The sequence below is a fragment of the Mobula hypostoma genome, chromosome 10 (genome assembly GCF_963921235.1).
Source record: "Mobula hypostoma chromosome 10, sMobHyp1.1, whole genome shotgun sequence".
NCBI classification, from domain to species: Eukaryota; Metazoa; Chordata; class Chondrichthyes; order Myliobatiformes; family Myliobatidae; genus Mobula; species Mobula hypostoma.
In genome coordinates, this window is record NC_086106.1 from 50,015,982 (window position 1) to 50,040,296 (window position 24,315).

General features: G+C 40.3%; 1 protein-coding gene across 3 annotated transcripts in view; it reads left to right on the plus strand.

The window, feature by feature from the left end:
* LOC134352889 (MICOS complex subunit MIC27-like) overlaps positions 1 to 24,315 on the plus strand; it is a 63,999-nt gene that overhangs the window by 32,201 nt on the left and 7,483 nt on the right. For all 3 annotated transcript variants that reach the window (XM_063060469.1, XM_063060468.1, XM_063060467.1), the window contains 4 exons: positions 3,459 to 3,513; positions 9,213 to 9,311; positions 12,200 to 12,291; positions 18,206 to 18,319. In XM_063060469.1, coding sequence (XP_062916539.1) covers positions 3,459 to 3,513; positions 9,213 to 9,311; positions 12,200 to 12,291; positions 18,206 to 18,319 — 360 coding nt within the window. The remainder of the gene's footprint in view (positions 1 to 3,458; positions 3,514 to 9,212; positions 9,312 to 12,199; positions 12,292 to 18,205; positions 18,320 to 24,315) is intronic.

The following is a 24,315-nucleotide window of genomic DNA, read 5'->3' on the forward strand; positions in this document are numbered from 1 at the left end:
CGGATGAAAAAATGTGGATAATGGCCAAAAGCTTGGTCACTAGTCAACTAGGATTTGTTCTTGATTGGAACCTAAAATAAATAAGAGTGACAGGTTAATTCAAGAAGAGAATTTCTGACCTAGGACCTATGGAGCTGAAAGCATACCCTCCAGTGGTGGAAGGATTTAATTTTGTAAATGTTCTAGATACCAAAATTAAAGGGCTGCAGAAATCAGAAGAATAATTGTAAATTATGGAGAAAGAAGGGGCAGGATTTGGGAGGAACCCAGGCTGAAATTTAAAGTGCATACTCAGAATGGGGGTAATGGCTAAATTGGACAATAATGTGAGTGAGTACGAGGCAACAGCGCTTTGGAATTGCAGTTGTTTAGATGGAGTGAGAAGTAGGAAAACTTAGAAATTATTAAGTTTAAGGGCACCAAAAGTATGTATTTAGATTCCAGTTGGAAACTGCCCTTGGTAAATAATAACTCCCAAACTTCAATCATCTGATTCTGCTTCCAACTTTAGCAGAAGTAGGAATAAAATCAGTGGTTAGGGAATGGAATTTGTGGATGGGTTCTAAAGAAGTGACTTTGGACTTCCCAGTATAAAATTGGATATTATCAGACTATCCGTGCAGCAAAATGGAAATGGAAGTAATATAATGGAGGGTCATTGCCATGGACCCTGATATCTTTTGCAAGTTACAAATAGGAAGACGAGGCTTATTGATTAGTTTTGAGGGGAAGATAATATTGAATTTTGAGCTGGAGTCAATAAAGAGCATCCAAATGTTTCAGGGTTGAGTGAAGAACCAATGAAATGGCATCTGCTATGGATCAGTTGTGCCGGTAGGCACATTGAAGCAGATACAAGCCACTTCTCAGGCAGGAGTTGACATGTTTCATCTCCGACCTATCAAAGCATTTCATTACTGTGGATGCAAGTGCTACTGGAAGATACCACGTTGAGGCAGGTTACCACATTCTTCTTAGACACTGGAATAAATGAAGTCTGCTTGAAGTGGGTGGGTACCTCAGACCACTGAAGTGAGAGGTTAAAGATTTCAGTGAACACTCCAGCCAGTTGATCAGTACAGGTCCTCAGTAAAGGCCAGGTACTCCACCTGAGCCAAATGCTTTTCATTGGTTCACCCTCCTGAAGGCTGCTCACACATGGCTCTCAAAGACTGATATCACAGGATCACCTGGGCACTAGACCACTGGTATACTAAGCTAAGGAATGCCTACCATTTCATGCCCAGACCACATTTCGGTAAATCTGATCACTTAGTTGTCCTTCCACCCAAATAGAGGCAGAGACTAAAGAGCAAAGCTCCAAAGATTAGGACCAACAAAGGGGTGGTTTGTGGGCTTCAGCAGCACATAAAAAGCTGAAGGAATTCAGCAGTTCAGTCAGCACCTATGGAGGGAAATGAACAGGTGGTGTTTCATGTTAAGACCCTTTTTTTGGACATTCCATTTCCTACTGACCCACAGTTCCTCTAGTACCAGCTATTGAACATGGCTTAAAAAAAGGCCATGTTCAATACTTGGTGCTGCTCCCTGCATTTTTCTGGTGAAGATCAGGTCCACTACACTTCTGTGTTGATGCATTACAAGCTCCTATTTCAAGGAATGGCTTCTTTTGGCTTTGAACACTGGGAGGAAACAATTGATGAGTACTCTGGTAATGACTTATCTGTGGCAGACAGTGCAGTAACCTTGTGGTTTCCATAGTTGAATATTTCTCCTTGAAGGTGATTATGGTGGCATTCCTGAGGTTTTCCTCTTCACAGATGTGGATAATGAAATTGAATTTGACTCCGAAGCTTCAGCAATGATGCCACTTACTCCTGGGTCCTTGTTTTTTATTCGGCATGGCATGTTTTTGAGTACTTGTTGGTCAGAAATGGCCGCAGGCTGGGCAAAATATATTGGGAGTAGATTTGAAAGAATCAAGGACAGAGCCATGGTTGAGGAGTTAATGGAACTGCTCTAACAGAATGTTAACTTCCTCGTTAAGTTCTTCTTCATTTTTGGTTCTCGAGGAGGATGTAGAAGCTGTTATTTAGTTTGGACCTTCAATCTTTGGATTGTGGGTGATCCTATCATTGTTAAAGGACCAGTGCGTGTCATGGCTGATGGTTGGTTGCTGGATCACTCGCACTGCTTACACTCACCATGTCTTCTTTAGGTCACAGGTTGTCTCTAGATCTTTGCCTTCCCTACCTTCTCAGCTGCTTTAAAAATCAACCTAATTTCAATTCCACTTCTGATGAAACATTAACAGACTCAACTATTTCTCTTTCCATGGATTTTGGCCTTCCTTGATGGATGTTTCCAGCATTTTCCATTTTTACATGAAGTCGAAATATTATTTACATTTGAGTGCTTACTTCAGTCCCCACTGTTTCCACATCATGGGAAAATGTCACATGAAAGTTGTGTGCTCCTTCTGTAGGGCCCTTTAGGAACAAAAGGACAGAAGAGAGGCAGGGAACACAGAAATACCGCCTCACTGACTTCATCTAAATTTAACGCAGAGGTGAAAAACTTCCAAAGCTGTCCACCCCAGATTCCCAGAGTCAGAGAGTTACACAACATGGAATGAAGGCCTTTGGTCCGCCAAAGGCTATACTTGAGATTATAAAACTTTGGTCAGACCCAAGCTGGAGTACTCGATACAGTTCTGTTCACAATGTAGGAAGGATGTGAGAACAGTGCAGAAGAGATTCACTAGGAAGCGGTGTGGAATAGAATGTTTCAGTTGAATGGAGAGACTAGGTTGACTAGGTCTGTTTGTCCTTGAGTGCAGGAGGTCAAGCGGGGACATGATTAAAGTATATAAAGTTAAGTTGGGTGTAGAATTATCCCAGGTGAATAATTCTGGAGGACATATGTTTAGAGTAGGGGCAAGAGATTTAGATTTAGATATTTAACCAACCCTGCATTTCCCATTCCCCTTCCTATTTAACAAATGTCTAGAAGAGTGGTTAAGAAGTGGATGAGCACTTCATCACCTAGGCATAGAAGGCTACAGGTAAGTGTTTGAAGATGGATTGCTGCATCTCTTCCTCGTATTCCTAGTACCACCATGACTAATGAAGAAAATTCTTCCTCCTATTCCATTTTTTCCCTAAGATTTCCAGAAATAATTTTTAAAGATAGTAATTATTTTGAAACTTTTTTTATCTTACTGTTTTTATAACAGTCTTGCTGATTTGCCTTTGTCCCTTTGTCTTGGCCAATTTTTCTGTTACTTTTGTAGCTTATGTATTCTGCGTTTACAATATGTTTGCTCTAAATTTATTGCAATGTCATTTTAAATTTCTCTTTTCTTTTGTTTCTTTCACTCTTTAACTCTCCAGGATTTTTATTTTATTTATGAAAGTACATATAGTTTTAAATGTGAGGGAAAAGTTCTTTGATTATGTTGACTAACTTTAATATTTATTTAATTGGTATTTTTCTAGGGTGCATATAATGCTGTTAAAAATGGTGCAGAAAACTCTATTGCATTTGGCAAAGGTAAGAGTAGCTTTGTTTAGTTTCTCTTCTTCCAGAGCTCTATAAAATATTTGTAGTATCCTACTGTTGTCTTTGCTCTGAATAACTTATCACAATATATTTATCGGCACTGGGCCCTTCTGGGGTTCATGTGTCTCAGCTGCTACTTATGAATGCAAAGGCTCATAGAACAGTACACGACAAGAACAGGCCCTTTAGCTCATGATGTCTACACTGGCCATGATGCCAAATTTAACCTGCACATCTGACTACTCATATAACCTTCTACAGTATATCCTTCTATTCCCTGCCTGTTCATGTGCCTCTCTAAATGCTTCTGAAAACGTTACTGTCATATCTGCTTCCATCACTGCCTGTTGCAGTGCATTCCAGACACCTACCACTCTGTAAAAACACTTGCCAAGTAAATCCCCTTGAATATTTCCCCCCTCACTTTCAACCTCTGAGCTCTAGTATTTGACATTTCTATCCTGAGGAAAAGACTTAGACTGTCTATCCCATCTATGCCTTTCATAATATTATCAAGTCTGCTCTCAACTTGCAGTGCTTCAGAGAAAACAGTCTTTGTAGCTAATACTCTCTAATCCTGGTGAATCTTCTTTGCGCCTTCTCCAAAACCTCCACATCTTTCTTGTAATACGCAACTAGAACTATACACAATATTGTAAATGTAGCCTGACCAAAGCTTTATACAGCTTCAACATGACTTCCCCAATGTCATATTCTCTACCAACTGATGAAAGCAATCAGATAATATGTCTTCTTTACTATCCTGTGTTTCCACATGCAGGGAGCAATAGACTTGCACCCTATGATTCCTCTAAGTCAATGCAGTGCAGCATCTGATATCCCCACTGATGGCTAGCAATCCCAGGCTTCTAACTATACAGATCAAATGTTGAGAACTTCACGTTAATGCATCAGCAATGCCTGAGCTGTGCATTAGGGGATGCATTACTACACAAACTATACACACACCTGTCCTGTCAGTCTCCTCCTGCCTCATCTGTAGAATGGTCTTCAGTTCTCAGAGTAGCCTCATCAGTCATTTCAGAACCCAAAAAAGCAGAGTGGAACCAGAGAATCGTCAATCCCAACAGACTGCCGAAGAAGATAGGTTATTGGCAGGCATGCTTTCCGTTAATACTTGCTGCTTGGTGCGCTGGATCTCTGATTAATGACTTTATTTCATGTTATTGTCCTAAATATGGGATAAGAAAGTGATAAAGCACTATTATTCCTTCACAGCATTGTTTTAGCAGAATTACAGTCTGAATTAGAAAACTGTGGGAATATTCATTAATTCCAGTGCATGTATTTCAAGCTGTTATAGCACCATGGTCATGGTGTTGAAAGTGAAACCCCTTTTTACTGGGCATCTCTAGAAATGGCTCATTAGCCCCTCGCTGACAGACATGGGCCTCCACGCCGAGAAAACCCAACTTTCTCTGGCTTCATACATCTAGAGTATATACGACGTTCATCCCACCAAATCCGTGACATTGAGATGTCTCACCCGGCCAAACTTCGGTTTGTGGGAATGCTGTGTGATTGAGTGCTCTGAAATTGCCCGTAGCATGAAATAACACTGCATACAATTATAAAGTAGTATATTTATGAACATTAAAGGAGGAGGAGAAGATGGCGGTGCAATGCAGGGTGCAGCGGCCACTCCGGTGAATGATATCTGTTATCTGTCAGGTAGGGTGCCGTGTACAATCCTGATTTGATGTAGACAGATGTGAGAGCACGGAGGAACATCTGCTGAAACTTCTGAAATGCCTGCTTCACTGCCGCTGCTACTGTGTGATCCAGAATCTCCGGAGGAGAAGGTCCCGAGTCCTTGGCTTTGCTTGTTGCTCGGCGGGCGGGGCAAGGTCAAAGTACCTGGCAGAGGATGGTGCTTGGAAGGCTGTATTGGAGGGGCTGGTCGGAGGCTCGAAGTTTTCAGATGGACTCAGAGTCGGCTGTGGTCGGGTGCTTCCAATGCATCGGTAGTTGTTGGCGCCTGGAGGTTTACGGCAGGGAGAGTTTCTCCATTTTGCCGTCTGCTATCGGGACTATTAGGAGTCGATCGGAACTTTGAGACTTTTTTATACCGTGCCCATGGTCTGCTCTTTATCAAATTATGGTATTGCTTTGCACTGCTGTAACTATATGTTATAATTATGTGGTTTTGTCAGTGTTAGTCTTTGGTTTGTCCTTTTTTTTTGTGATATCACTTTGGAGGAACATTGTATCATTTCTTAATGCATGCATTTCTAAATGACAATAAACGATAACTGAGTATCCTCATAATCTAATCTAATCTAACTAAAGAGTAAAGAAAAGAAAGAAAAAAAAAAGCACCCATTATAATTAAACAGTCAAATGTGCACAGGTTAGAGCTCAAGTCTTCCAAAAACCATTTTCACCGATCCTCAGTAGACCTCTGCATCTTGGCTCCATCAAATTGTGTTTTCCCACCAGATCGAATCCTATGATCGGTTCTCCCCAGATCTTCTCTCTTCATCTCCCACTAAACAAAGACCAAGCCCCACACCATTGTCAGTCACAAAAGCCACTCCCCAAGCCTTCTCTGGAACCTTCTCCCCATTCCACTGTCCTGATTGGATGGCCCACATTCCTAAGCATCCCTTATCTTTAACAGTAACTCAAACACTGCTTCTACAGAAAGACCATTACATGAAATACCCTACAACATTAGCAGTAAAACTATTATCAGGGTGTTACAAAAGTAAGTGTGATTAATCAAGGTATATTGGTCATGCGATAAGCTGGGGTTTCAAAAAACAATGGTTGTAAAGTTTCAAAGGTACATTTAATGTGAGAGAAATGTATACAGTATACATCCTGAAATTCTTTTTCTTCGCAACCATCCACAAAAACAGAGGAGTACCCCAAAGAATGAATGGCAGTTAAGTGTTAGAACTCCAAAGCTCTCCCAGCTCCCTCCCCCCACGCATAAGCAGCAGCAAAACAATGATCCCCCCTCCCCACCAGCAAAAAAAGCATCGGCACCCTCCACCAAGCACTCAAGCGTGCAGCAAAACATCAATAAAGACACAGACTTGCAGTGCCCCAGAGACTACTCGTTCATCCGGTAATTTGACATACCACAGGCTCTCTCTCTCCCTAATAAGGGAAAAAGAGGTGTCTCTATTTCACAGCGAAAAGGGAGACATAACAAACAACTCACTGATTTACGTTGTTATAAGTCCGTTGCGTCGCTTTTTTTCTGAGCTCTGTGCCCAAAGAACTCTGGTTCTTTGAAGGGAGTGAAGGTCTCAGCCCAGAACATTGATTGTTTATTCCCTCACATAGATGCTAGAAATCTGGTATAAGAGATAAAATGTTTGGAGATTCTCAGCAAGACAAGTTCAAAATACATTTATTATCAAAGTACATATATGTCACCATATACAACCCTGAGATTCTTTTCTTGTGGGCATACACATAAATCCAAGAAACATAATAGAATTAATGAAAGAACGGACCCAACAGAACGGACAAACAACCAATGCATAAAGGACAACAAACTGAAACTATGAAAGGGAAAATAAATAAGTACATTTGTAAATAAATAAGCAAAAAATGTCAAGAACATGAGATGACAAGTCCTTGAAAGTGAGTCCGTAGATTGTGGAAGCAGTTCGGTGATGGGGTGGGAGAAGCGTATCATGCTTTCTTCATAATTGTACTTGTGTGTTGATCCCAGGACACAACCTCTGAAATAATAACACTGAGGAACTTAAAGTTGCTGATCCTCTGCACCTCTGATCCCCCAGTGTGGACTGGCTTATAGACTCCGGTTTCCTCCTGCCATAGTCAATAATCAGCTCCTTGGTCTTGCTGACACTGAGTGAGAAGTTGTTGTTGTGGTACCGCTAAGCCAGATTTCCAGTCTCCCTCCTATATGTTGACTTGTCACCACCTTTGATTTGGCCAAAGACAGTGCTGTCATCCACAAACTTAAATGTTGCATTGCAGCTGTGTTTAGCCTCATAGGTGTTACTATAAAACGAGTAGAGCAAGTAGCTTTGTTTTATTGTGAATGCCTGCAAAAAATGAATCTCAGGGTTAGTATATAATGAAATACTGTATATGTACTTAGATAATACATTTACTTTGAACTTGAACTTGCCCGTCATCCCAAGAATTAATCACTCTAATTACCATTGGCGAGCTTGGTTACATGGTTTAATGACTCATCAAGGAAATTATATACATTCGAGAAGCCCCTCCAGCAGATCCTTTTTGAACTTAACGGATTCCATCCTGCATTGTCCTTGCTCCCTGTCTCCTGCTAAATCAATTTCCAAAAGAAAAATATAAATTCTTCTGCAATTTTTAAAAGCTTCAATTTTTAAATATCTTTATTCTTTGGAGGTTATAAGTGAGATCCTTGGACATCCCACTGTTCACTACATCAACCATCTCCCTCAGTAAGTTCACTTAGATTTATTAGAAATGCTATCATTGATCAACTAAATTTTGAAAGTTGCTCTGTCACTGTTTTCCCCAGCTTTCCAACTTGCTGTCCTTAAATAGGAGAGGGTGGAATTTTCTCACCATTTTCCTCTACATCCTGAGATGGAACCATGTCACCAAAATTTGTTACTCCAATAATTTTCTTCACTGCTTTCAACATCCAGCTTACAATAATTTTGGCCAGTCCTCATCCTAGATTTAATATGAATTGTCTTACGATGTGAAGGATGCAGCACCTTTTTTTCTGTAAGCACTGATATAAAGAAATCATGTCTGCCATTTTAAAAAAAAACTCAGTGGCAATATCTGAACCTACTTTAGTCTGTTTTTCCTGCTGTAAATGTAAAACTGTTTCTTTTTGATTTTATTATCCTGCTCCCTTTGTATATAACCACTTATATTCTGTTTTGAAGGATTTTGCAGTTGTGTATCTCTGCCATACTGGAAGTTCCACTCATTCAGCCTATTGTTGGCCTTTGCTATTACTTCAACACTGAACTTGCCCTTTAGTTTTGGTTGTATTTTCGACAGTTGGAGGTCTTCTCCCTTATGGATATAAATGTTCCATCTCACAGTAAACTATTTAACACCTCTCACCTCTCTGGTGGGTTTACCCATGAACAATTTTATGTTGATGATTATGCACATTCTTTGTTTTATCTTTATCAAAGTCAACCTTGACTGAAATCCAGGGTATTAGTATCCATTTGATGTTGCTTATTTTAAACACCATGCTGAATTTTGTCGTACTGTGTTTTGCTATTGATATTTCAATTATTAATTAAATTTGGCTCATTACTTTGGGGTGGCACAGTAGCATAACGCTTTACAGCATGGGCGACCCAGGTTCAATTTCTGCCGCTGTCTGTAAGGAGTTTGTACATTCTCCCTGTGACCGTGTGGGTTTCCTTCCGGTGCTCTGGTTTCCTCCCACATTCCGAGGAGACACCAGTTCATAGGTTTATTGGTCATTATAAACTGAGCTGCGATTACACTAGGGTTAAGTTGAGGGATTGCTGAGCAGGGCAGCTTGAAGGGCCAGAAGGGCCTGCTCCAAGCTCGATCTCAATAAAAAATAAATTAATTAATTACTGATAGCTGTGTTTCCTGTTAGGATTCTTAGACATATGTTGCAATTTTATTGATCTTTGTATTAATGTCCTTCCAAGGGCACAGTAGGAAAACATTAATCTGTTTATTTCTTGAAGGTGCCTATGTCTTTCTCAAGAATCCGCCTGAAGGTTTCTTTCCAAGAGTGAGTGTGATAACAGTATCCGGGTTGGCTGGACTAATTCTGGCATCAAAAGGTGCGTAGTGATCACAGTAGTTCCTTCAAGATATAACGAATGAGCTGTCCTCCAGGATCCGTGTGTGTATTGATCCATCTTGTCATATTTCAGTTTGGTTTTTTGTGATCACCGAACCCTCACGAAGCAGAAGCAGTCAATTTCCAAACAAGATTTGGAACATATTTTAACTATTAATCAGCCTTGATGTGGCTGAACAGTATTGTTGATCTGAAACATAACTAATGTTTAGAATCAGAGGACAATAGAAGGTCATCATGTCTGATATAACAGTAAAATAACAGTAACAATGTTTAAAATAGCCTGACATGATAAGCCTTAAATAATGTCTATCTATTTAGGGTACATTCTGAAAGAGTGCATTGGTTTAACTATGAGCAGTGTAACTAAAAGACTGAAATCTGTAGTTCCCTCTATCAGAGGCTATTTTATTATCAGAAAACCCAAAAGAATTATTTTTTCTTTCTTAAAGGGTGAACATGGTCTCTCAGTAATCTTTGAACCAAGTGCTGCACTTTGAGGTTCAACGGGGAAATAAACATGATTTCATCATATTGCAGCTGTAGAGATAATTGTTTTTGTTATTACTTACGAAGTTTATGTAAAATATTCCCATCAGTTTCCAGTCTTATGAACTTTTAATGCCAAATATTTAAAAGGATACTTGATGACTTTTTTTATCCTGTGTAGGATGAAAGAACTGTTATGTAACACATCACTGTCTGTTGTTCTTTTTTATTGGAAGTGCTTTCCTACATGTTGTTTCAGTATAAAGTATGTTTACTTTCCCAATGAGGCAGCTTATAGAACAAGTAATCAATTAGTTTGACTCAACAATTCATTAAATACTTCAAACTTATTGTTTTAGAAAGTCTGATGATTTTCTGCCTGTGATCAGCAAAAGGTGAAACTGAGAGATCCATAGTGAATCACTTTCCGTATTTAAAAATCAAATGCTTTGAGCAGTGAGGGAGAAACTTGAATGCTTGAGGGAGAATGTTTAAAAGAGTTGGTCTTGAGAAACAACCCACAGTGTGGGGCAATGTAATAAAATCAGAAACTTTGCATCATAACGTGAAAACAATTTGTACCAGTTGAACTACATGAACCTAATCATAACTGATAATCTGGTTTGTGTTGTGAAAATAAGAAGGCATCTGTTTTGGCTCACCAAATGCTTACACAATCCACTTTCAAAGCACTTTTTAAAGAAGTCATGCTAAATATACCTTTATCTATTTTGCTTCACATTTGAATGATTTTGCATTTTTGGCTGTGTGAGTTCTCCCAAAAAATGAGATGCTCAAAATGCTAACATTAGTGTCTGTCTTGTTTTCGTCCAAGAAGTTATTGATCGAACTCAAATATGCAACTATGGCTATGACTTACTCTTATTGGGGTTCATTGTTCTCTTTAAAGCATATGCAATGATTTCATAGTCATAGTCATACTTTATTGATTCCGAGGGAAATTGGTTTTCGTTAGTTGCACCATAAATAATTAAATAGTAATAAAACCATAAATAATTGAACAGTAATAAGTAAATTATGCCGGGAAATAATTCCACGACCAGCCTATTGGTTCAGGGTGTCTGACCCTCCAGGGGAGGAGTTGTAAAGTTTGATGGCCACAGGCAGGAATGACTTCCTATGACGCTCAGTGTTGCATCTCGGTGGAATGAGTCTCTGGCTGAATGTACTCCTGTGCCCAACCAGTACATTATGTAGTGGATGGGCGACATTGTCCAAGATGGCATGCAACTTGGACAGCATCCTCTTTTCATAACACCACCGTCAGAGAGTCCAGTTCCATCCCCACAACATCACTGGCCTTACGAATGAGTTTGTTGATTCTACTGGTGTCAGCTACCCTCAGCCTGCTGCCCCAGCACACAACAGCAAACATGATAGCACTGGCGACTACAGACTCATAGAACATCCTCAGCATCGTCCGACAGATGTTAAAGGACCTCAGTCTCCTCAGGAAATAGAGACGGCTCTGACCCTTCTTGTAGACAGCCTCAGTGTTCTTTGACCAGTCCAGTTTATTGTCAATTCGTATCCCCAGGTATTTGTAATCCTCCACCATGTCCACACTGACCCCCTGGATGGAAACAGGGGTCACCGGTGCCTTAGCCCTCCTCAGGTCTACCACCAGCTCCTTAGTCTTTTTCACATTAAGCTGCAGATAATTCTGCTCACACCATGTGACAAAGTTTCCTACCGTAGCCCTGTACTCAGCCTCATCTCCCTTGCTGATGTATCCAGCTATGGCAGAGTCATCAGAAAACTTCTGAAAATGACAGTAGTTGAAGTCCAAGGTGTAAATGGTGAAGAGAAAGGGAGACAAGACAGTCCCCTGTGGAGCCCCAGTACTGCTGATCACTCTGTCGGACACACAGTGTTGCAAGCACACGTACTGTGGTCTGCCAGTCAGGTAATCAAGAATCCATGACACCAGGAAAGCATCCACCTGCATCGCTGTCAGCTTCTCCCTCAGCAGAGCAGGGCGGATGGTGTTGAACGCACTGGAGAAGTCAAAAAACATGACCCTCACAGTGCTCGCTGGCTTGTCCAGGTGGGCGTAGTCTTTCAAAACTTGCAGTCACTGCTGTGATTCAGGGCACACGGATGACTTTGAATGCAAAGAAAACAAACATTAAATTCACAATAAAATAAGCAAAGTGCACCCGAATAGGAATAACAAGTGTTTTCAAGTTGATGTAGCACCTTCCCCTTCTGCCCAATAATTAATAATAAGTGTGATTCTTTGCTTTCAGTCTCAGTCTTTAAAATGCTACAATTTGAGTTTAACTTACCCAAAACTTGCATAAGCCTTAAGTCACTTTCTTGTGGCCTGATGGCACTAATGGATTTTAATTTGCACAGGTTCACGGGTTCAGAAAATGGTATATCCAGTAGGACTTGCAGCTGTGGGAATGGCCATTTGCTACCCCCAGCAAGCTATACCCGTAGTAAAGGTAATATTTTTCACTATTACATGTTTTCCTACCTAAAGTAGTTCAAAATAAAAATCTTTTAAAATGCTTTTTGACAAGCACAACCAACAAAATATAATTTTTGTAATTCATAATTGGTGGCTGAAGAGTGTGGCACTAGAGCATTTTTTTTCCTTGGAGGTATTTGCGGGAAAGTCAACAACATAGTTTTGGTACTATGCTAGACATCAGGTTTATTAATTCCATTTTGGAAGCTGGGTCTTGAACTCATACAATTAAATAAGTTAGATAAATTAGATTAAGGCTAGTAACAGTTATGATCACCCTCTCTGACTGTACCCTGTTATGCAGGCAAAAGGCACATTATCGTGTACATTTAGGAGTGGGGTGAGGCTGAGACTGCATAGTATCATCTCAGTTCACCCATGGCCTGTTGCAGCTCATGGAATTCGTGCCTCCCTACTCCACAAAGCATTTTCAGAATCAGGTTTATTACCACTGACAAATGTAGCGAAATTCATTGTTTTGCGGCAGTAGTGCTGTGCAATACATAAAACTTGCTGTAAGTTACAATAAGAAATAGATTAAAATAATGTAGAGCAAAATAGTGAGGTAGTATTCATGGGTATGTGTACCATTCAGAAATCTGATGACAGAAGGGAAGAAGTTGTTCCGGAAGTGTTGAGTGTGGAAGGCACTCAAAACTCTCCACCCATAAGAGAGGGCCTCCCATACTAGGAGCCCCAATCAATTCACTGTGTGATCGATTGGCTGTGAGCACACACCACTTTCTCGCAATCGGTCTGGTATGGGACACTATACCTGCTATCTGTCCAGCAAACAGAAATCATCATGAAAAGCAAATTCTAGTTTTCATTTTTCTGACAAGGAGTAGTCAATGATAACAAGTTGTGAAACAGTTTTCCTATAACAACTTATTGTTGACAACTGATTTGGTGTTAGACCTAAACCTTGCACCCGTTTACTGTACCAAAAGGTTATAACCAGTAAAGGAATAGGTTAAGTGGGTGACAACAAGGTGGCAGGTGATATGATAAAATATGAAATTATTCACTGATATTTCTGTAAAGGGGTGGAAACTAGGGGTTGTTGATGTATCAAGGCATTAGGAAAAGCTGCTTAATGAGATACAGCAAACCTACTAAATATTTAGGGAGAATGGTACATTAACCATCATTTCAAGAGCATTTGACTAAAAATGCAGAACTTACTGAGAATATGTTGGAGTTTGACACTCAGTGGGAGTATGTTGGAGTTTGACACTCAGTGGGATACAGCAAACCTACTAAATATTTAGGGAGAATGGTACATTAACCATCATTTCAAGAGCATTTGACTAAAAATGCAGAACTTACTGAGAATATGTTGGAGTTTGACACTCAGTGGGAGTACTGTGCACATTTACAATCTGTTTTGTCAAAGAATAAACAGTATATATGCTTTGGCAATAATGCAGCACAGATTCACCTGATTCGAATCCCAAGATAAGGTTTGTCTGATGAAGAGACAATTAGTCAATAGTCACTCTTGTTCAGAGGAACGATAAAAACTAGCATTGTAGTCACCGAAATTATAGTACTATTGCTTAAGAGATGAGATGAGATTTTTGTGCAATTTTTCTGTAGTACATTGGATTTTGGTTAATTGGGACACATCAGGGCCAGTATATTTTGGGCAATTGGCTAGTGTCAAATCTTTTTGTGGCATCTTAAGGGTCTGAATTTTTTTTGTCAAAATAAAAAGCAAACTTATCAAAAGTCACTCCTTCTTAAATTCTCATCTGACAGCCCAAATAGATAACATAACAGAAGCATGCATAACTGAAGGTATTTAAAAGCTGTTTGCTGTAAGCACAGTGTAGTGTATAATGGGCACACAAGTGCACCCAACTGATGGTAGTTCGGCAGCAGTCTTCTGTCCCAGTTACGAGGCATAATGTCCCAAATAAGCAGTTGCCCTCATTAACCGATGGCCCAATTAACAGCAATCCACTGTATGTTTAAAGCTAAGACCAGCTGATAGTTTGGCAAGAGGAATCTTAGACTGTAGTTTTGGGGTGGCAAACTGGACATGAAACACAAGATTATTCATGAAAGTTCAATGGTTCAGGTTAAGTATTTAACCCCAGGAAGGAACAGAAGATGGAAGAAGACTCAGTATATTGGAGCTGGGTGACAAATCTCTATCACCAAGACCGGTTCAGTGGTAAGATCACTGACTGGGAGGAATAAACCTGACAGGCAGCTACTGGGCTATCCGAGTGGATAGGGGAGAACCAGTGGATGTGGTATATTTGGATTTTCAAAAGGCTTTTGACAAGGTCTCACACAGGAGATTAGTGTGCAGACTTAAAGCACACGGTATTGGGGGTATGGTATTGATGTGGATAGAGAATTGGTTGGCAGACAGGAAGCAAAGAGTGGGAATAAATGGGACCTTTTCAGAATGGCAGGCAGTGACTAGTGGAGTACAGCAAGGCTCAGTGCTGGGACCCCAGTTGTTTACAATATATATTAATGACTTAGACAAGGGAATTAAATGCAGCATCTCCAAGTTTGCAGATGACACGAAGCTGGGCGGCAGTGTTAGCTGTGAGGAGGATGCTAAGAGGATGCAGGGTGACTTGGATAGGTTAGGTGAGTGGGCAAATTCATGGCAGATGCAATTTAATGTGGATAAATGTGAGGTTATCCACTTTGGTGGCAAGAACAGGAAAACAGATTATTGTCTGAATGGTGGCCGATTAGGAAAAGGGGAGGTGCAACGAGACCTGGGTGTCATTATACACCAGTCATTGAAAGTGGGCATGCAGGTACAGCAGGCGGTGAAAAAGGCGAATGGTATGCTGGCATTCATAGCAAGAGGATTCGAGTACAGGAGCAGGGAGGTACTACTACAGTTGTACAAGGCCTTGGTGAGACCACATCTGGAGTATTGTGTGCAGTTTTGGTCCCCTAATCTAAAGAAAGACATTCTTGCCATAGAGGGAGTACAAAGAAGGTTCACCAGATTGATTCCTGGGAATGGCAGGACTTTCATATGATGAAAGACTGGATCGACTAGGCTTGTACTCTCTGGAATTTAGAAGATTGAGGGGGATCTGATTGAAACATATATAATTCTAAAGGGATTGGACAGGCTAGATGCAGGAAGATTGTTCCCGATGTTAGGGAAGTCCAGAACGAGGGGTCACAGTTTGAGGACAAAGGGGAAGCCTTTTAGGACTGAGATGAGGAAAAACTTCTTCACATAGAGAGTGGTGAATCTGTAGAATTCTCTGCCACAGGAAACAGTTGAGGCCAGTTCATTGGCTATATTTAAGAGGGATTTAGATATGACTCTTGTGGCTAAAGGGATCGGGGTATAGAGAGAAGGCAGGTACAGAGGTCTGAGTTGGATGATCAGCCATGATCGTACTGAATGGCAGTGCAGGCTCGAAGGGCTGAATGGCCTACTCCTGCACCTATTTTCTATGTTTCTATGTTTCATTTGGGTATACTTAAGCAAGAGGTGTCAGTAGCTCCAGTGTAATTACCTCACAGTCTAGCCAAGTAACCTCGGAATCAAGCATTTTAATAGATAACGAAGTTGTTCAATGAGGAGTCAGTAAGAACATACCAAGAGCATCACAACCATACCAGAAAATAAGGATTATCTTGCTTAAGCTACAACATATGCCTACGTGAAAGTGAAACAATTGAAACAGTAGTGATGCCACAGCAAAGGATCAGATTGAAACTAAGTGAAAGTTCACACAGAAATGAATCTATGATCATTAGAATAAAGGTGAAATCTAGCACATGAGTATAAAAGGCAAAGCTGAAGACTTTGCATCCTCCTTCAACTAGAACAACTGAATGCATGGTCCACCATAGCATCCCAGATGTGCTTTTAGAAACTTCAATTTCAAAGAACACCGGGGAGAAGAGTCAATGTTCTGGAAGAGGAGGAAATTTTGATTCAAAGTTTTCTAATTTTTTTGAACCTATGTAATTAAAAAAAGTGCTGATTCATGCAGGTGCTAAGCCCTGTGGTGAAAAGACATCATATACAGTGGCATGCAAACGTTTGGGCACCCCAGGTTAAAATTTCTGTTACTGTGAATAGTTAAGTGAGTAGAAGATGAACTGATCTCCAAAAGTCATAAAGTTAAAGATGAAAAGTTTTTTCAATGTTTTAAGCAAGATTAGTGTATTATTTTTGTTTTGTACAATTTTAGAGTGGAAAAAAAGGGAAAGGAGCCCCATGCAAAAGTTCGAGCACCTCAAGAGATTTGAGCTCTCAGATAACTTTTACTAGGGTCTCAGACCTTAATTAGCTTGTTCACAATCATCGTTATGAAAGGCCAGGTGATGCAAATTTCAAAGCTTTATAAATACCCTGACTCCTCAAACCTTGTCCCAACAATCAGCAGCTTTGGGCTCCTCTAAGCAGCTGCTGAGCACTCTGAAAATTAAAATAAATGATGCCCACAAAGCAGGAGAAGGCTATAAGAAGATAGCAAAGCGTTTTCAGGTAGCCATTTCCTCAGTTCGTAATGTCATTAAGAAATGGCAGTTAACAGGAACGGTGGAGGTTAAATTGAGGTCTGGAAGACCAAGAAAACTTTCTGAGCCAACTGCTCAGAGGATTGCTAGAAAGGCAAATCAAAACCCCCTTTTGACTGCAAAAGACCTTTAGGAAGATTTAGCAGACTCTGGAGTGATGGTGCACTGTTCTACTGTGCAGCGACACCTGCACAAATATGACCTTCATGGAAGAGACATCAGAAGAAAACCTTTCCTGCATCCTCACCACAAAATTCAGTGTCAGAAGTTTGCAAAGGAACATCTAAACAAGCCTGATGCATTTTGGAAGCAAGTCCTGTGGACTGATGAAGTTAAAATAGAACTTTTTGGCTGTAATGAGCAAAGGTTTGTTTGGAGAGAAAAGAATGCAGAATTTCATGAAAATAACGCCTCTCCAACTGTTAAGCACGGGGGTGGATCGATCATGCTTTGGGCTTATGTTGCAGCCAGTGGCACGGGGAACATTTCACTGGTAGAGGAAAGAATGAATTCAGTTAAATACCAGCAAATTCTGGAAGCAGACATCACACCATCTGTAAGAATACTGAAGATGAAAAGAGGATGGCTTCCACAACAGGATAATGATCCTAAACACATTTCAAAATCCACATGGACTACCTCAAGAGGTGCAAGCTGAAGGTTTTGCCATGGCCCTCACAGTCCCCCAACCTAAACATCATCGAAAATCTGTGGATAGACCTCAAAAGAGCAGTGCATGCAAGACAGCCCAAGAATCTCACAGAACTAGAAGCCTTTTGCAAGGAAGAATGGGCAAAAATCCCCCAAGCAAGAATTGAAAGACTCTTAGCTAGCTACAGAAAGCATTTACAAGCTGTGATACTGCCAGAGGGGGTGTTACTAAGTACTGACCATGCAGGGTGCCCAGACTTTTTCTTTGGGCCCTTTTCCTTTTTTGTTATTTTGAAACTGTAAAAGATGGAAATAAAAAAGTAATCTTGCTTAACATATTAAAGGAATTTGTCATCTTTAATTTTATGCCTTTTGGAAATCAGGTCATCTTTTACTTGTTTAGCTATTCACAGTAACAGAAATTTTGACCGGGGGTGCCCAAACTTTTGCACACCACTGTGTATCTTAGAATAATAATTATTTAACATAATTTACACTGGGACGGTTTTCTTTAATTTTAAGCATTTGAGAAGCTCCTTTATTTTTTCACCTTTATTTTGTAGTTTTTTTTCAACAACAAATTATTTTAAACATTCCAAATTCAAGGGTGATGTAGGTTTGTGCTAATTCCATTTAAATGTTTAGCACTGGAATCTTTAATTTTGGGGAAGCAGCATTAACTAGTGAAGTTGTAAATATTGCATTTTTCTCTTTAGTTTTCTGGCCAGAAAATGTATGCCATTAGTCAAGGGAGCTATGAGGCAATTCGATCCCTTTGGAAACAGAGTCCTCAACAAAAAAAGGGAATGACGAAGAATGAAGACCTGGAGGTAAATTAGATTTCTGTCAAATTTGAACTCTTAACATTGATCTAGAATGGAATGAAATCCATGGAATATTTAATCAAACACTTCTCAGGAATGACATTTTTTTCTTGGAGCTATTTAAAAGTAATGCTTTTATTTATATGGTTTAGAATGTGATCTACATAAAACAATGATCTTCCAAGGTTGCAATGAACCTCTCCTAAATACAAATTTGCTAGTATAGTAATTGTATTTCACATAAAAATGCAAACATGATCCTCAGCTGTCACAAGGATTGGCTTTCTTTTCATTCAGTTTCTTAGATTTAATCCTGTGCCCTCAGACTTTTAGAATCTCATCCCTGGTGTATAAGTATTAATTGTAAGAACAAACATCTCCAGTACAATGTTTTCATATCTTCTTTTTCATTGGGGGTTCAGTGACTTCTTGAGCTGTAGAGGCATCACCACAGGCATAGAAATATCCTCATCTGCCATCTATACAGATATCTTAACAGCATGAGTTAATGACTAATATAGTACAAGCTGGCTAATATTTCTCCTCTCTCTCCTCTTCACATATGCCTTTATCCCTGCTCCTGCTCAAGTTATCTATTCTACATTTGATCTTGTTTATAATTGTGATGATGCCTGTATATTTATCATCAATAGGCAAGTGAGATTCTGTGCAAAACTTCTCATGTCTTTTTTCCATGTACATTGCTGAGCAATGAGGCTATTCTTCATTTGTGAACAAAATTTTAAAACATTTCAACTAAAGTAGATGCACATTCCTTTACAAGTGTGGTCATCAAAACCTTGCATTAATGTTCTAAGGCTCTCAGGGAGGGGAACGTCGGCTCAGACCATGAGAGACCTGCGTCAGGCATTTTCATGCCTTACAAGGTGCAGATTGGAAGTCTGTGTGGGGTACCACTCCTCGCACAGACCCTGGAGCAATCTGTGGTTAAGTACCTTGCTCAAGGACGCAAACACACTGCACAGCTGAGGCTCGAACTAGCGTTCTTCAGATCACTAGATGAACGCCTTAACCACTTGGCCACCTGCCTAACACTGTATCATTGACTTTATAAAGTAGAAGTGATTCCATGATCCTACAGAAGGCTGTCATACTAAGTCAAGATACCTGGGCGATGAAGCCATTGAGCTGACTAAAATCTGGCTAAAAAGTGTTCAAATCATAGGACATTTTAAATATATTTATTTCTAATGGAATTTACTCCGTATTATGCTTTTAGCTACATTGCTCCTAGCTGTGAAAATTGTTACCTCCAAAATCTCTACAATTTATCTAAATGCATTTTTGACTATATTATTAATAATATGCTGTATCTCCTATGACTCAATGCTAATTATCATTTACTAAGGGCCTGTCCAGCAGGGACAATGCAAATGCAGTGTTCTTCAACAACTTGCTACATTTGTATTGGTCATACAGCACAGTAATGGATATTTCCTGCACATGTCATCTATGCCAAATGTGATGCCTATCTTTGTTAATCTCATTGTTTATATCCGATCTCTCTCTCTCTCTCTCTATGCCTTTCCTATCTTAAGAACCTATATGAGTACTTTTTAAATGTAATTGTATCTGCTTCTGCCATCTCCCTTGGTAGCTCATTCCAGACAATCAATGCACATGGTATGGAGAATTTTACCCCTAAGTTCTTTAAATTTCTCTCCTCTCACCTGTGCTCTCCAGATCTAGACTCATTTGCCTTGGGAAAATGATTCTATCTGTCTTATCAAGGCCACTTAGATTTTATAAACCTCACACCCATCAGCCTTCTATGTTCAAGTGAGATTAAACCCAACTTGTTTAATCTTTCCTTGTAACTTCGTTCTTCTCTTCCAACTCTTATACACGTGCCTTGGCCCACAAAGGCAAGCTAAATGCTGCTTTCACTAACCTCTCCACCTGAGATCGCTGCCAGCTATTCTGTGTTCTGCCAGACATGTTCCAGAATATCAATATATCTCTCCCTTAATTTTCCTGTCTCCATGACCTTCTCTCCGGTAAAAACAGTTAAGTATTCATTTAGCATCTGGTATGTATCCCTGGATGCTTGTATGCTTAATCGTATTCATAATCATGTTTGCCATGGCCTTTCTTGCCGCCTTTCTCCCTCGTTTAAGTTCTGTCCTACATCCTAAAATGATTCAATGCCAATTCCTAAATGTTATCCCCATAGCCTCATTGGCCAATCCCTCCTAGATATTCTTCCTCAGTTTTACAGTAACGCTCTCCCACACCCTCTCCCCTCTTGCAATCTCATTTGCCACACCTGAAACATTGTTAGCTCGGATCATTGAGCTGCTAATCCTGTCTGTCCTTAACCAATCTCTTAGCTAATCTGTTTTACCTATGTGGCCCATTGATTGCAGGTAAACACAGTGAAGCCTATTGACTCTCTCATCCTTCCCCTGTTGTGACCCTCTGCTCTTCTCACTGGATTAGCCTGTTCTATTTTCTACATATGAGTCAACTTCCCACCTGGACTGTCACTCTGGATCCCACCCTACTGCTTCACCCGTTTAAACCCTCTGAGTAACACTAACAAACCTTGCTGCAAGGATATTAGTTTCCCTCCAGTTCTGGGGCAATCCATCCTTGCAAAGGTCCCTGACCACAGAAGAGTTCCCAGTGATACAAAAACATGAACCACTCCCCCCACACCTTCTCTATAGCCATATCATCTGTACTATCTTCTTATTTTTTTGTCTCACTAGAATGTGCACAGAGATTAAGCCAAAAATTGCAACACTAGAGATCCTGCTTTTCAACTTTCTGCCCAACTCACCTTTGCAGCACCACATCTCTCATCTTAGAATCATAGAGTTAATTGAAATGTACAGCACAGAAACAAGCCCTTACTGCCCGATTTGTAAATAACCACTGTGGTTCCTATCTATGATATCCAATATTCCTGCATTAGGTCTGTATCCTTCTACATATTTCTTATCCAAGTACTTGTCCAAATACCTTTTAAGCATTGCAGTTGTGTCTGCCTCTACTACCATCTCTAGACAGCTCATTTCAGATAATCACGATCCTCTGTGTGGAAAAATTTATCCCTCAAATTTGCTTTAAGTTTCTCTCCTTTCACATTAAACCTGTACCCTCCAGTTTGAGACCACTCCCTGGGATTGACAAAATGTCTTGTGTATGTCTTAGTATAAAACTCAGATTCTTGTATTCCAATGAGAATAAACCCAACCTATTCTAAGCTCTCCTTATAACTACAGCCCTCCATTACAGCCAACATCCTGGCAAATCTCTTCTGCAACTTTTATTGTACCGCATCCTTCCTGTAATGTGGTGACCAGAACTATACACAATATACCAAGTATAGTCTAACATCCTTTTGGTTGTGTCATTAGTACCAATATGGACCATGACTTCTGCCTGCTTGCACTCCATTTTCAGAATGTTCCAAGACATTCTTGAACATGGCAGCTGGGAGGCATCACGGCATCCTGGAGTCTAACACATAGCCACAGAAACACCTATCCCTTTTCACTACTGCTTGTCTAAACATAGTCCTTCTTTGCTGTACAGCAGAGCCAGTTATGTTGCTACTGATTTAGCTGCTGCTACTTTCCTCTGACAGGCCATCCCCAACCCTCCACCCACCTAACAATATTCAAAGCTATAAACCTCTTGGGGAGGAGAATAGCCCAAGAAGAGTCCTGCTTTGCTTGTCTGCCCTTCCTGGTAATCACCATCTATCGCCCGGCTGACCCTGTGCTGTTCCATCTTTCTGAAGCTCCTGTCTATGACACTTTCTGCCTCCTGTATGCTCCCCCCAACCAGGTAGATTGAAAGTAGCTGCTTCTGAGCACACTTCCTAGAGCTAGAGCCATAGCCATGGGCACATATAACCTCTCCCTGATCTCCCATAGGAAGAGCATACATTCCAGTGGCTACTATTACTAATCCTTCCAACTACTGATGTAAAGGAAAAGGAATGACTGTTTTTGCTCAGCATTTTTGTTGAGACCTCCATGATCAAAGTTTTGTATTTCGACCTGTTTTTGTGCAAGAAACATACAGTTGCAAGAAAAAGTTTGTGAGTCCTTTGTAATTACCTGGTTTTCTGCATTAATTACTCAAAAAGTGTGGTCTGATCTTCATCTAAGTCACAATAATAGACAAACTCAATCTGCCTAAACTAATAACACACAAACAATTTTACATTTCATGTCTTTATTGAAGATTATTTAATCATTTACAGTCCAGGCTGGGAAACATATGTGAACCCATGTATTTAATAACTGGTAGAACCTCCTTTAGCAGCAATATCTTGCACCAAATGTTTCCTATAGCTCCTGATCAGACTTCCACAATTGCAGAGAGGAATTTTAGACCATTCCTCCATACAAAACTGTTTCAGTTCATCAATATTTTTGGGATACCTTGCATGAACAGCCCTCTTCAGGTCAGGCCACAGCATCTCAATTGGGTTAAGGTCTGGACACTGACTTGGCTATTCCAAAACATAGATTTTCTTCTTTTTAAATCATTCTGTTGTTGATTTACTCCTGTGTTTTGGATCAATGTCTTGTTGCATCGTTCAACTTCTATTAAGCTTCAGGTGACGGACCGCTGACCTGACGTTCTCCTGTAAAATGTCTTGATACAATTTTGAATTCATTGTTTCCTCAACAATTGCAAACTGGTCAGGCCCTGAGGCAACAAAGCAGCACCGAACCATGATGCTCCTTCCCTCATGCTTCACAGTTGGGATGAGGTTTTTGGTGTTGGTGTGCAGTGCCTTTTTTCCACATAGTGGTGTGCATTTCTGGCAAAAAACTCAACTCTCATCTCATCTGTCCACAGAACATTGTGAAACATCCAGGTGGTCTTTTGCAAACTTGAGAAGTTCAGCTATTTTTTTTTGAGAGCGGTGGTTTTCTCTATTGTGTCCTTCCACGAACACCATTCTTGTTCAGTGTTTTTCTTATAGTGGACACTTGAACAGAGACTTTAGCAAGTTCTAGAGATTTCTGCATGTCTTTTGCTGTTAGCCTTGGGTTCTTTTTCACCTCCTTTAGCATTGCATGTGGTGCTGTTGGTGTGATCTTTGCAGGATGCTCACTCCTAGGGAGAGTAGCAACATTACTGAATTTCTTCCATTTGTAATTAATTTCTCTCACTGTGGACTGATGAACACTCAGGTCTTTAAAAATGCTTTTGTAGCCTTTTCCAGCTTGATGCACCTCTACAATTCTTCAAAGGTCCTCTGAAAGTTGTTTTGATCGAAGCATGGTGCACATAAACAGATCTTTCTTGAGAAGAGCAGGCTCTGTCAGTAACCTGACTTCGTGTGTCTTTTTTTTATATAGGGCAGGGCACCTCTACAACCCACACCTCCAATCTCATCTCATTAATTGGAACACCTAACTCCAAATAGCTTTTGTAGAAGGTATTACCCCAGAGGTTCGGATACTTTTTGAACCTAGACAGTGATTGTTTAAATGCTGTACTTAGTATGGACAAGAAGTACAATCCCTCGTACGTTAGTAGTTTAGGCAGATTGTGTTTATTATTGTGACTTAGATGAATATCAGACCACATTTTATGTATAATTAATGCAGAAAACCAGTAATTGCAAACGGTTCACAAACTTTTTCTTGCAACTGTACATAGAAACATAGAAACATAGAAACATAGAAAATAGGTGCAGGAGTAGGCCATTCGGCCCTTCGAGCCTGCACCGCCATTTATTATGATCATGGCTGATCATCCAACTCAGAACCCAGCCTTCCCTCCATACCCCGTGACCCCTGTAGCCACAAGGGCCATATCTAACTTCCTTTTAAACATAGCTAATGAACTGGCCTCAACAGTTTGCTGTGGCAGAGAATTCCACAGATTCACCACTCTCTGTGTGAAGAAGTTTTTCCTAACCTCGGTCCTAAAAGGCTTCCCCTCTATCCTCAAACTGTGACCCCTCGTTCTAGACCTCCCCAACATCGGGAACAATCTTCCCGCATCTA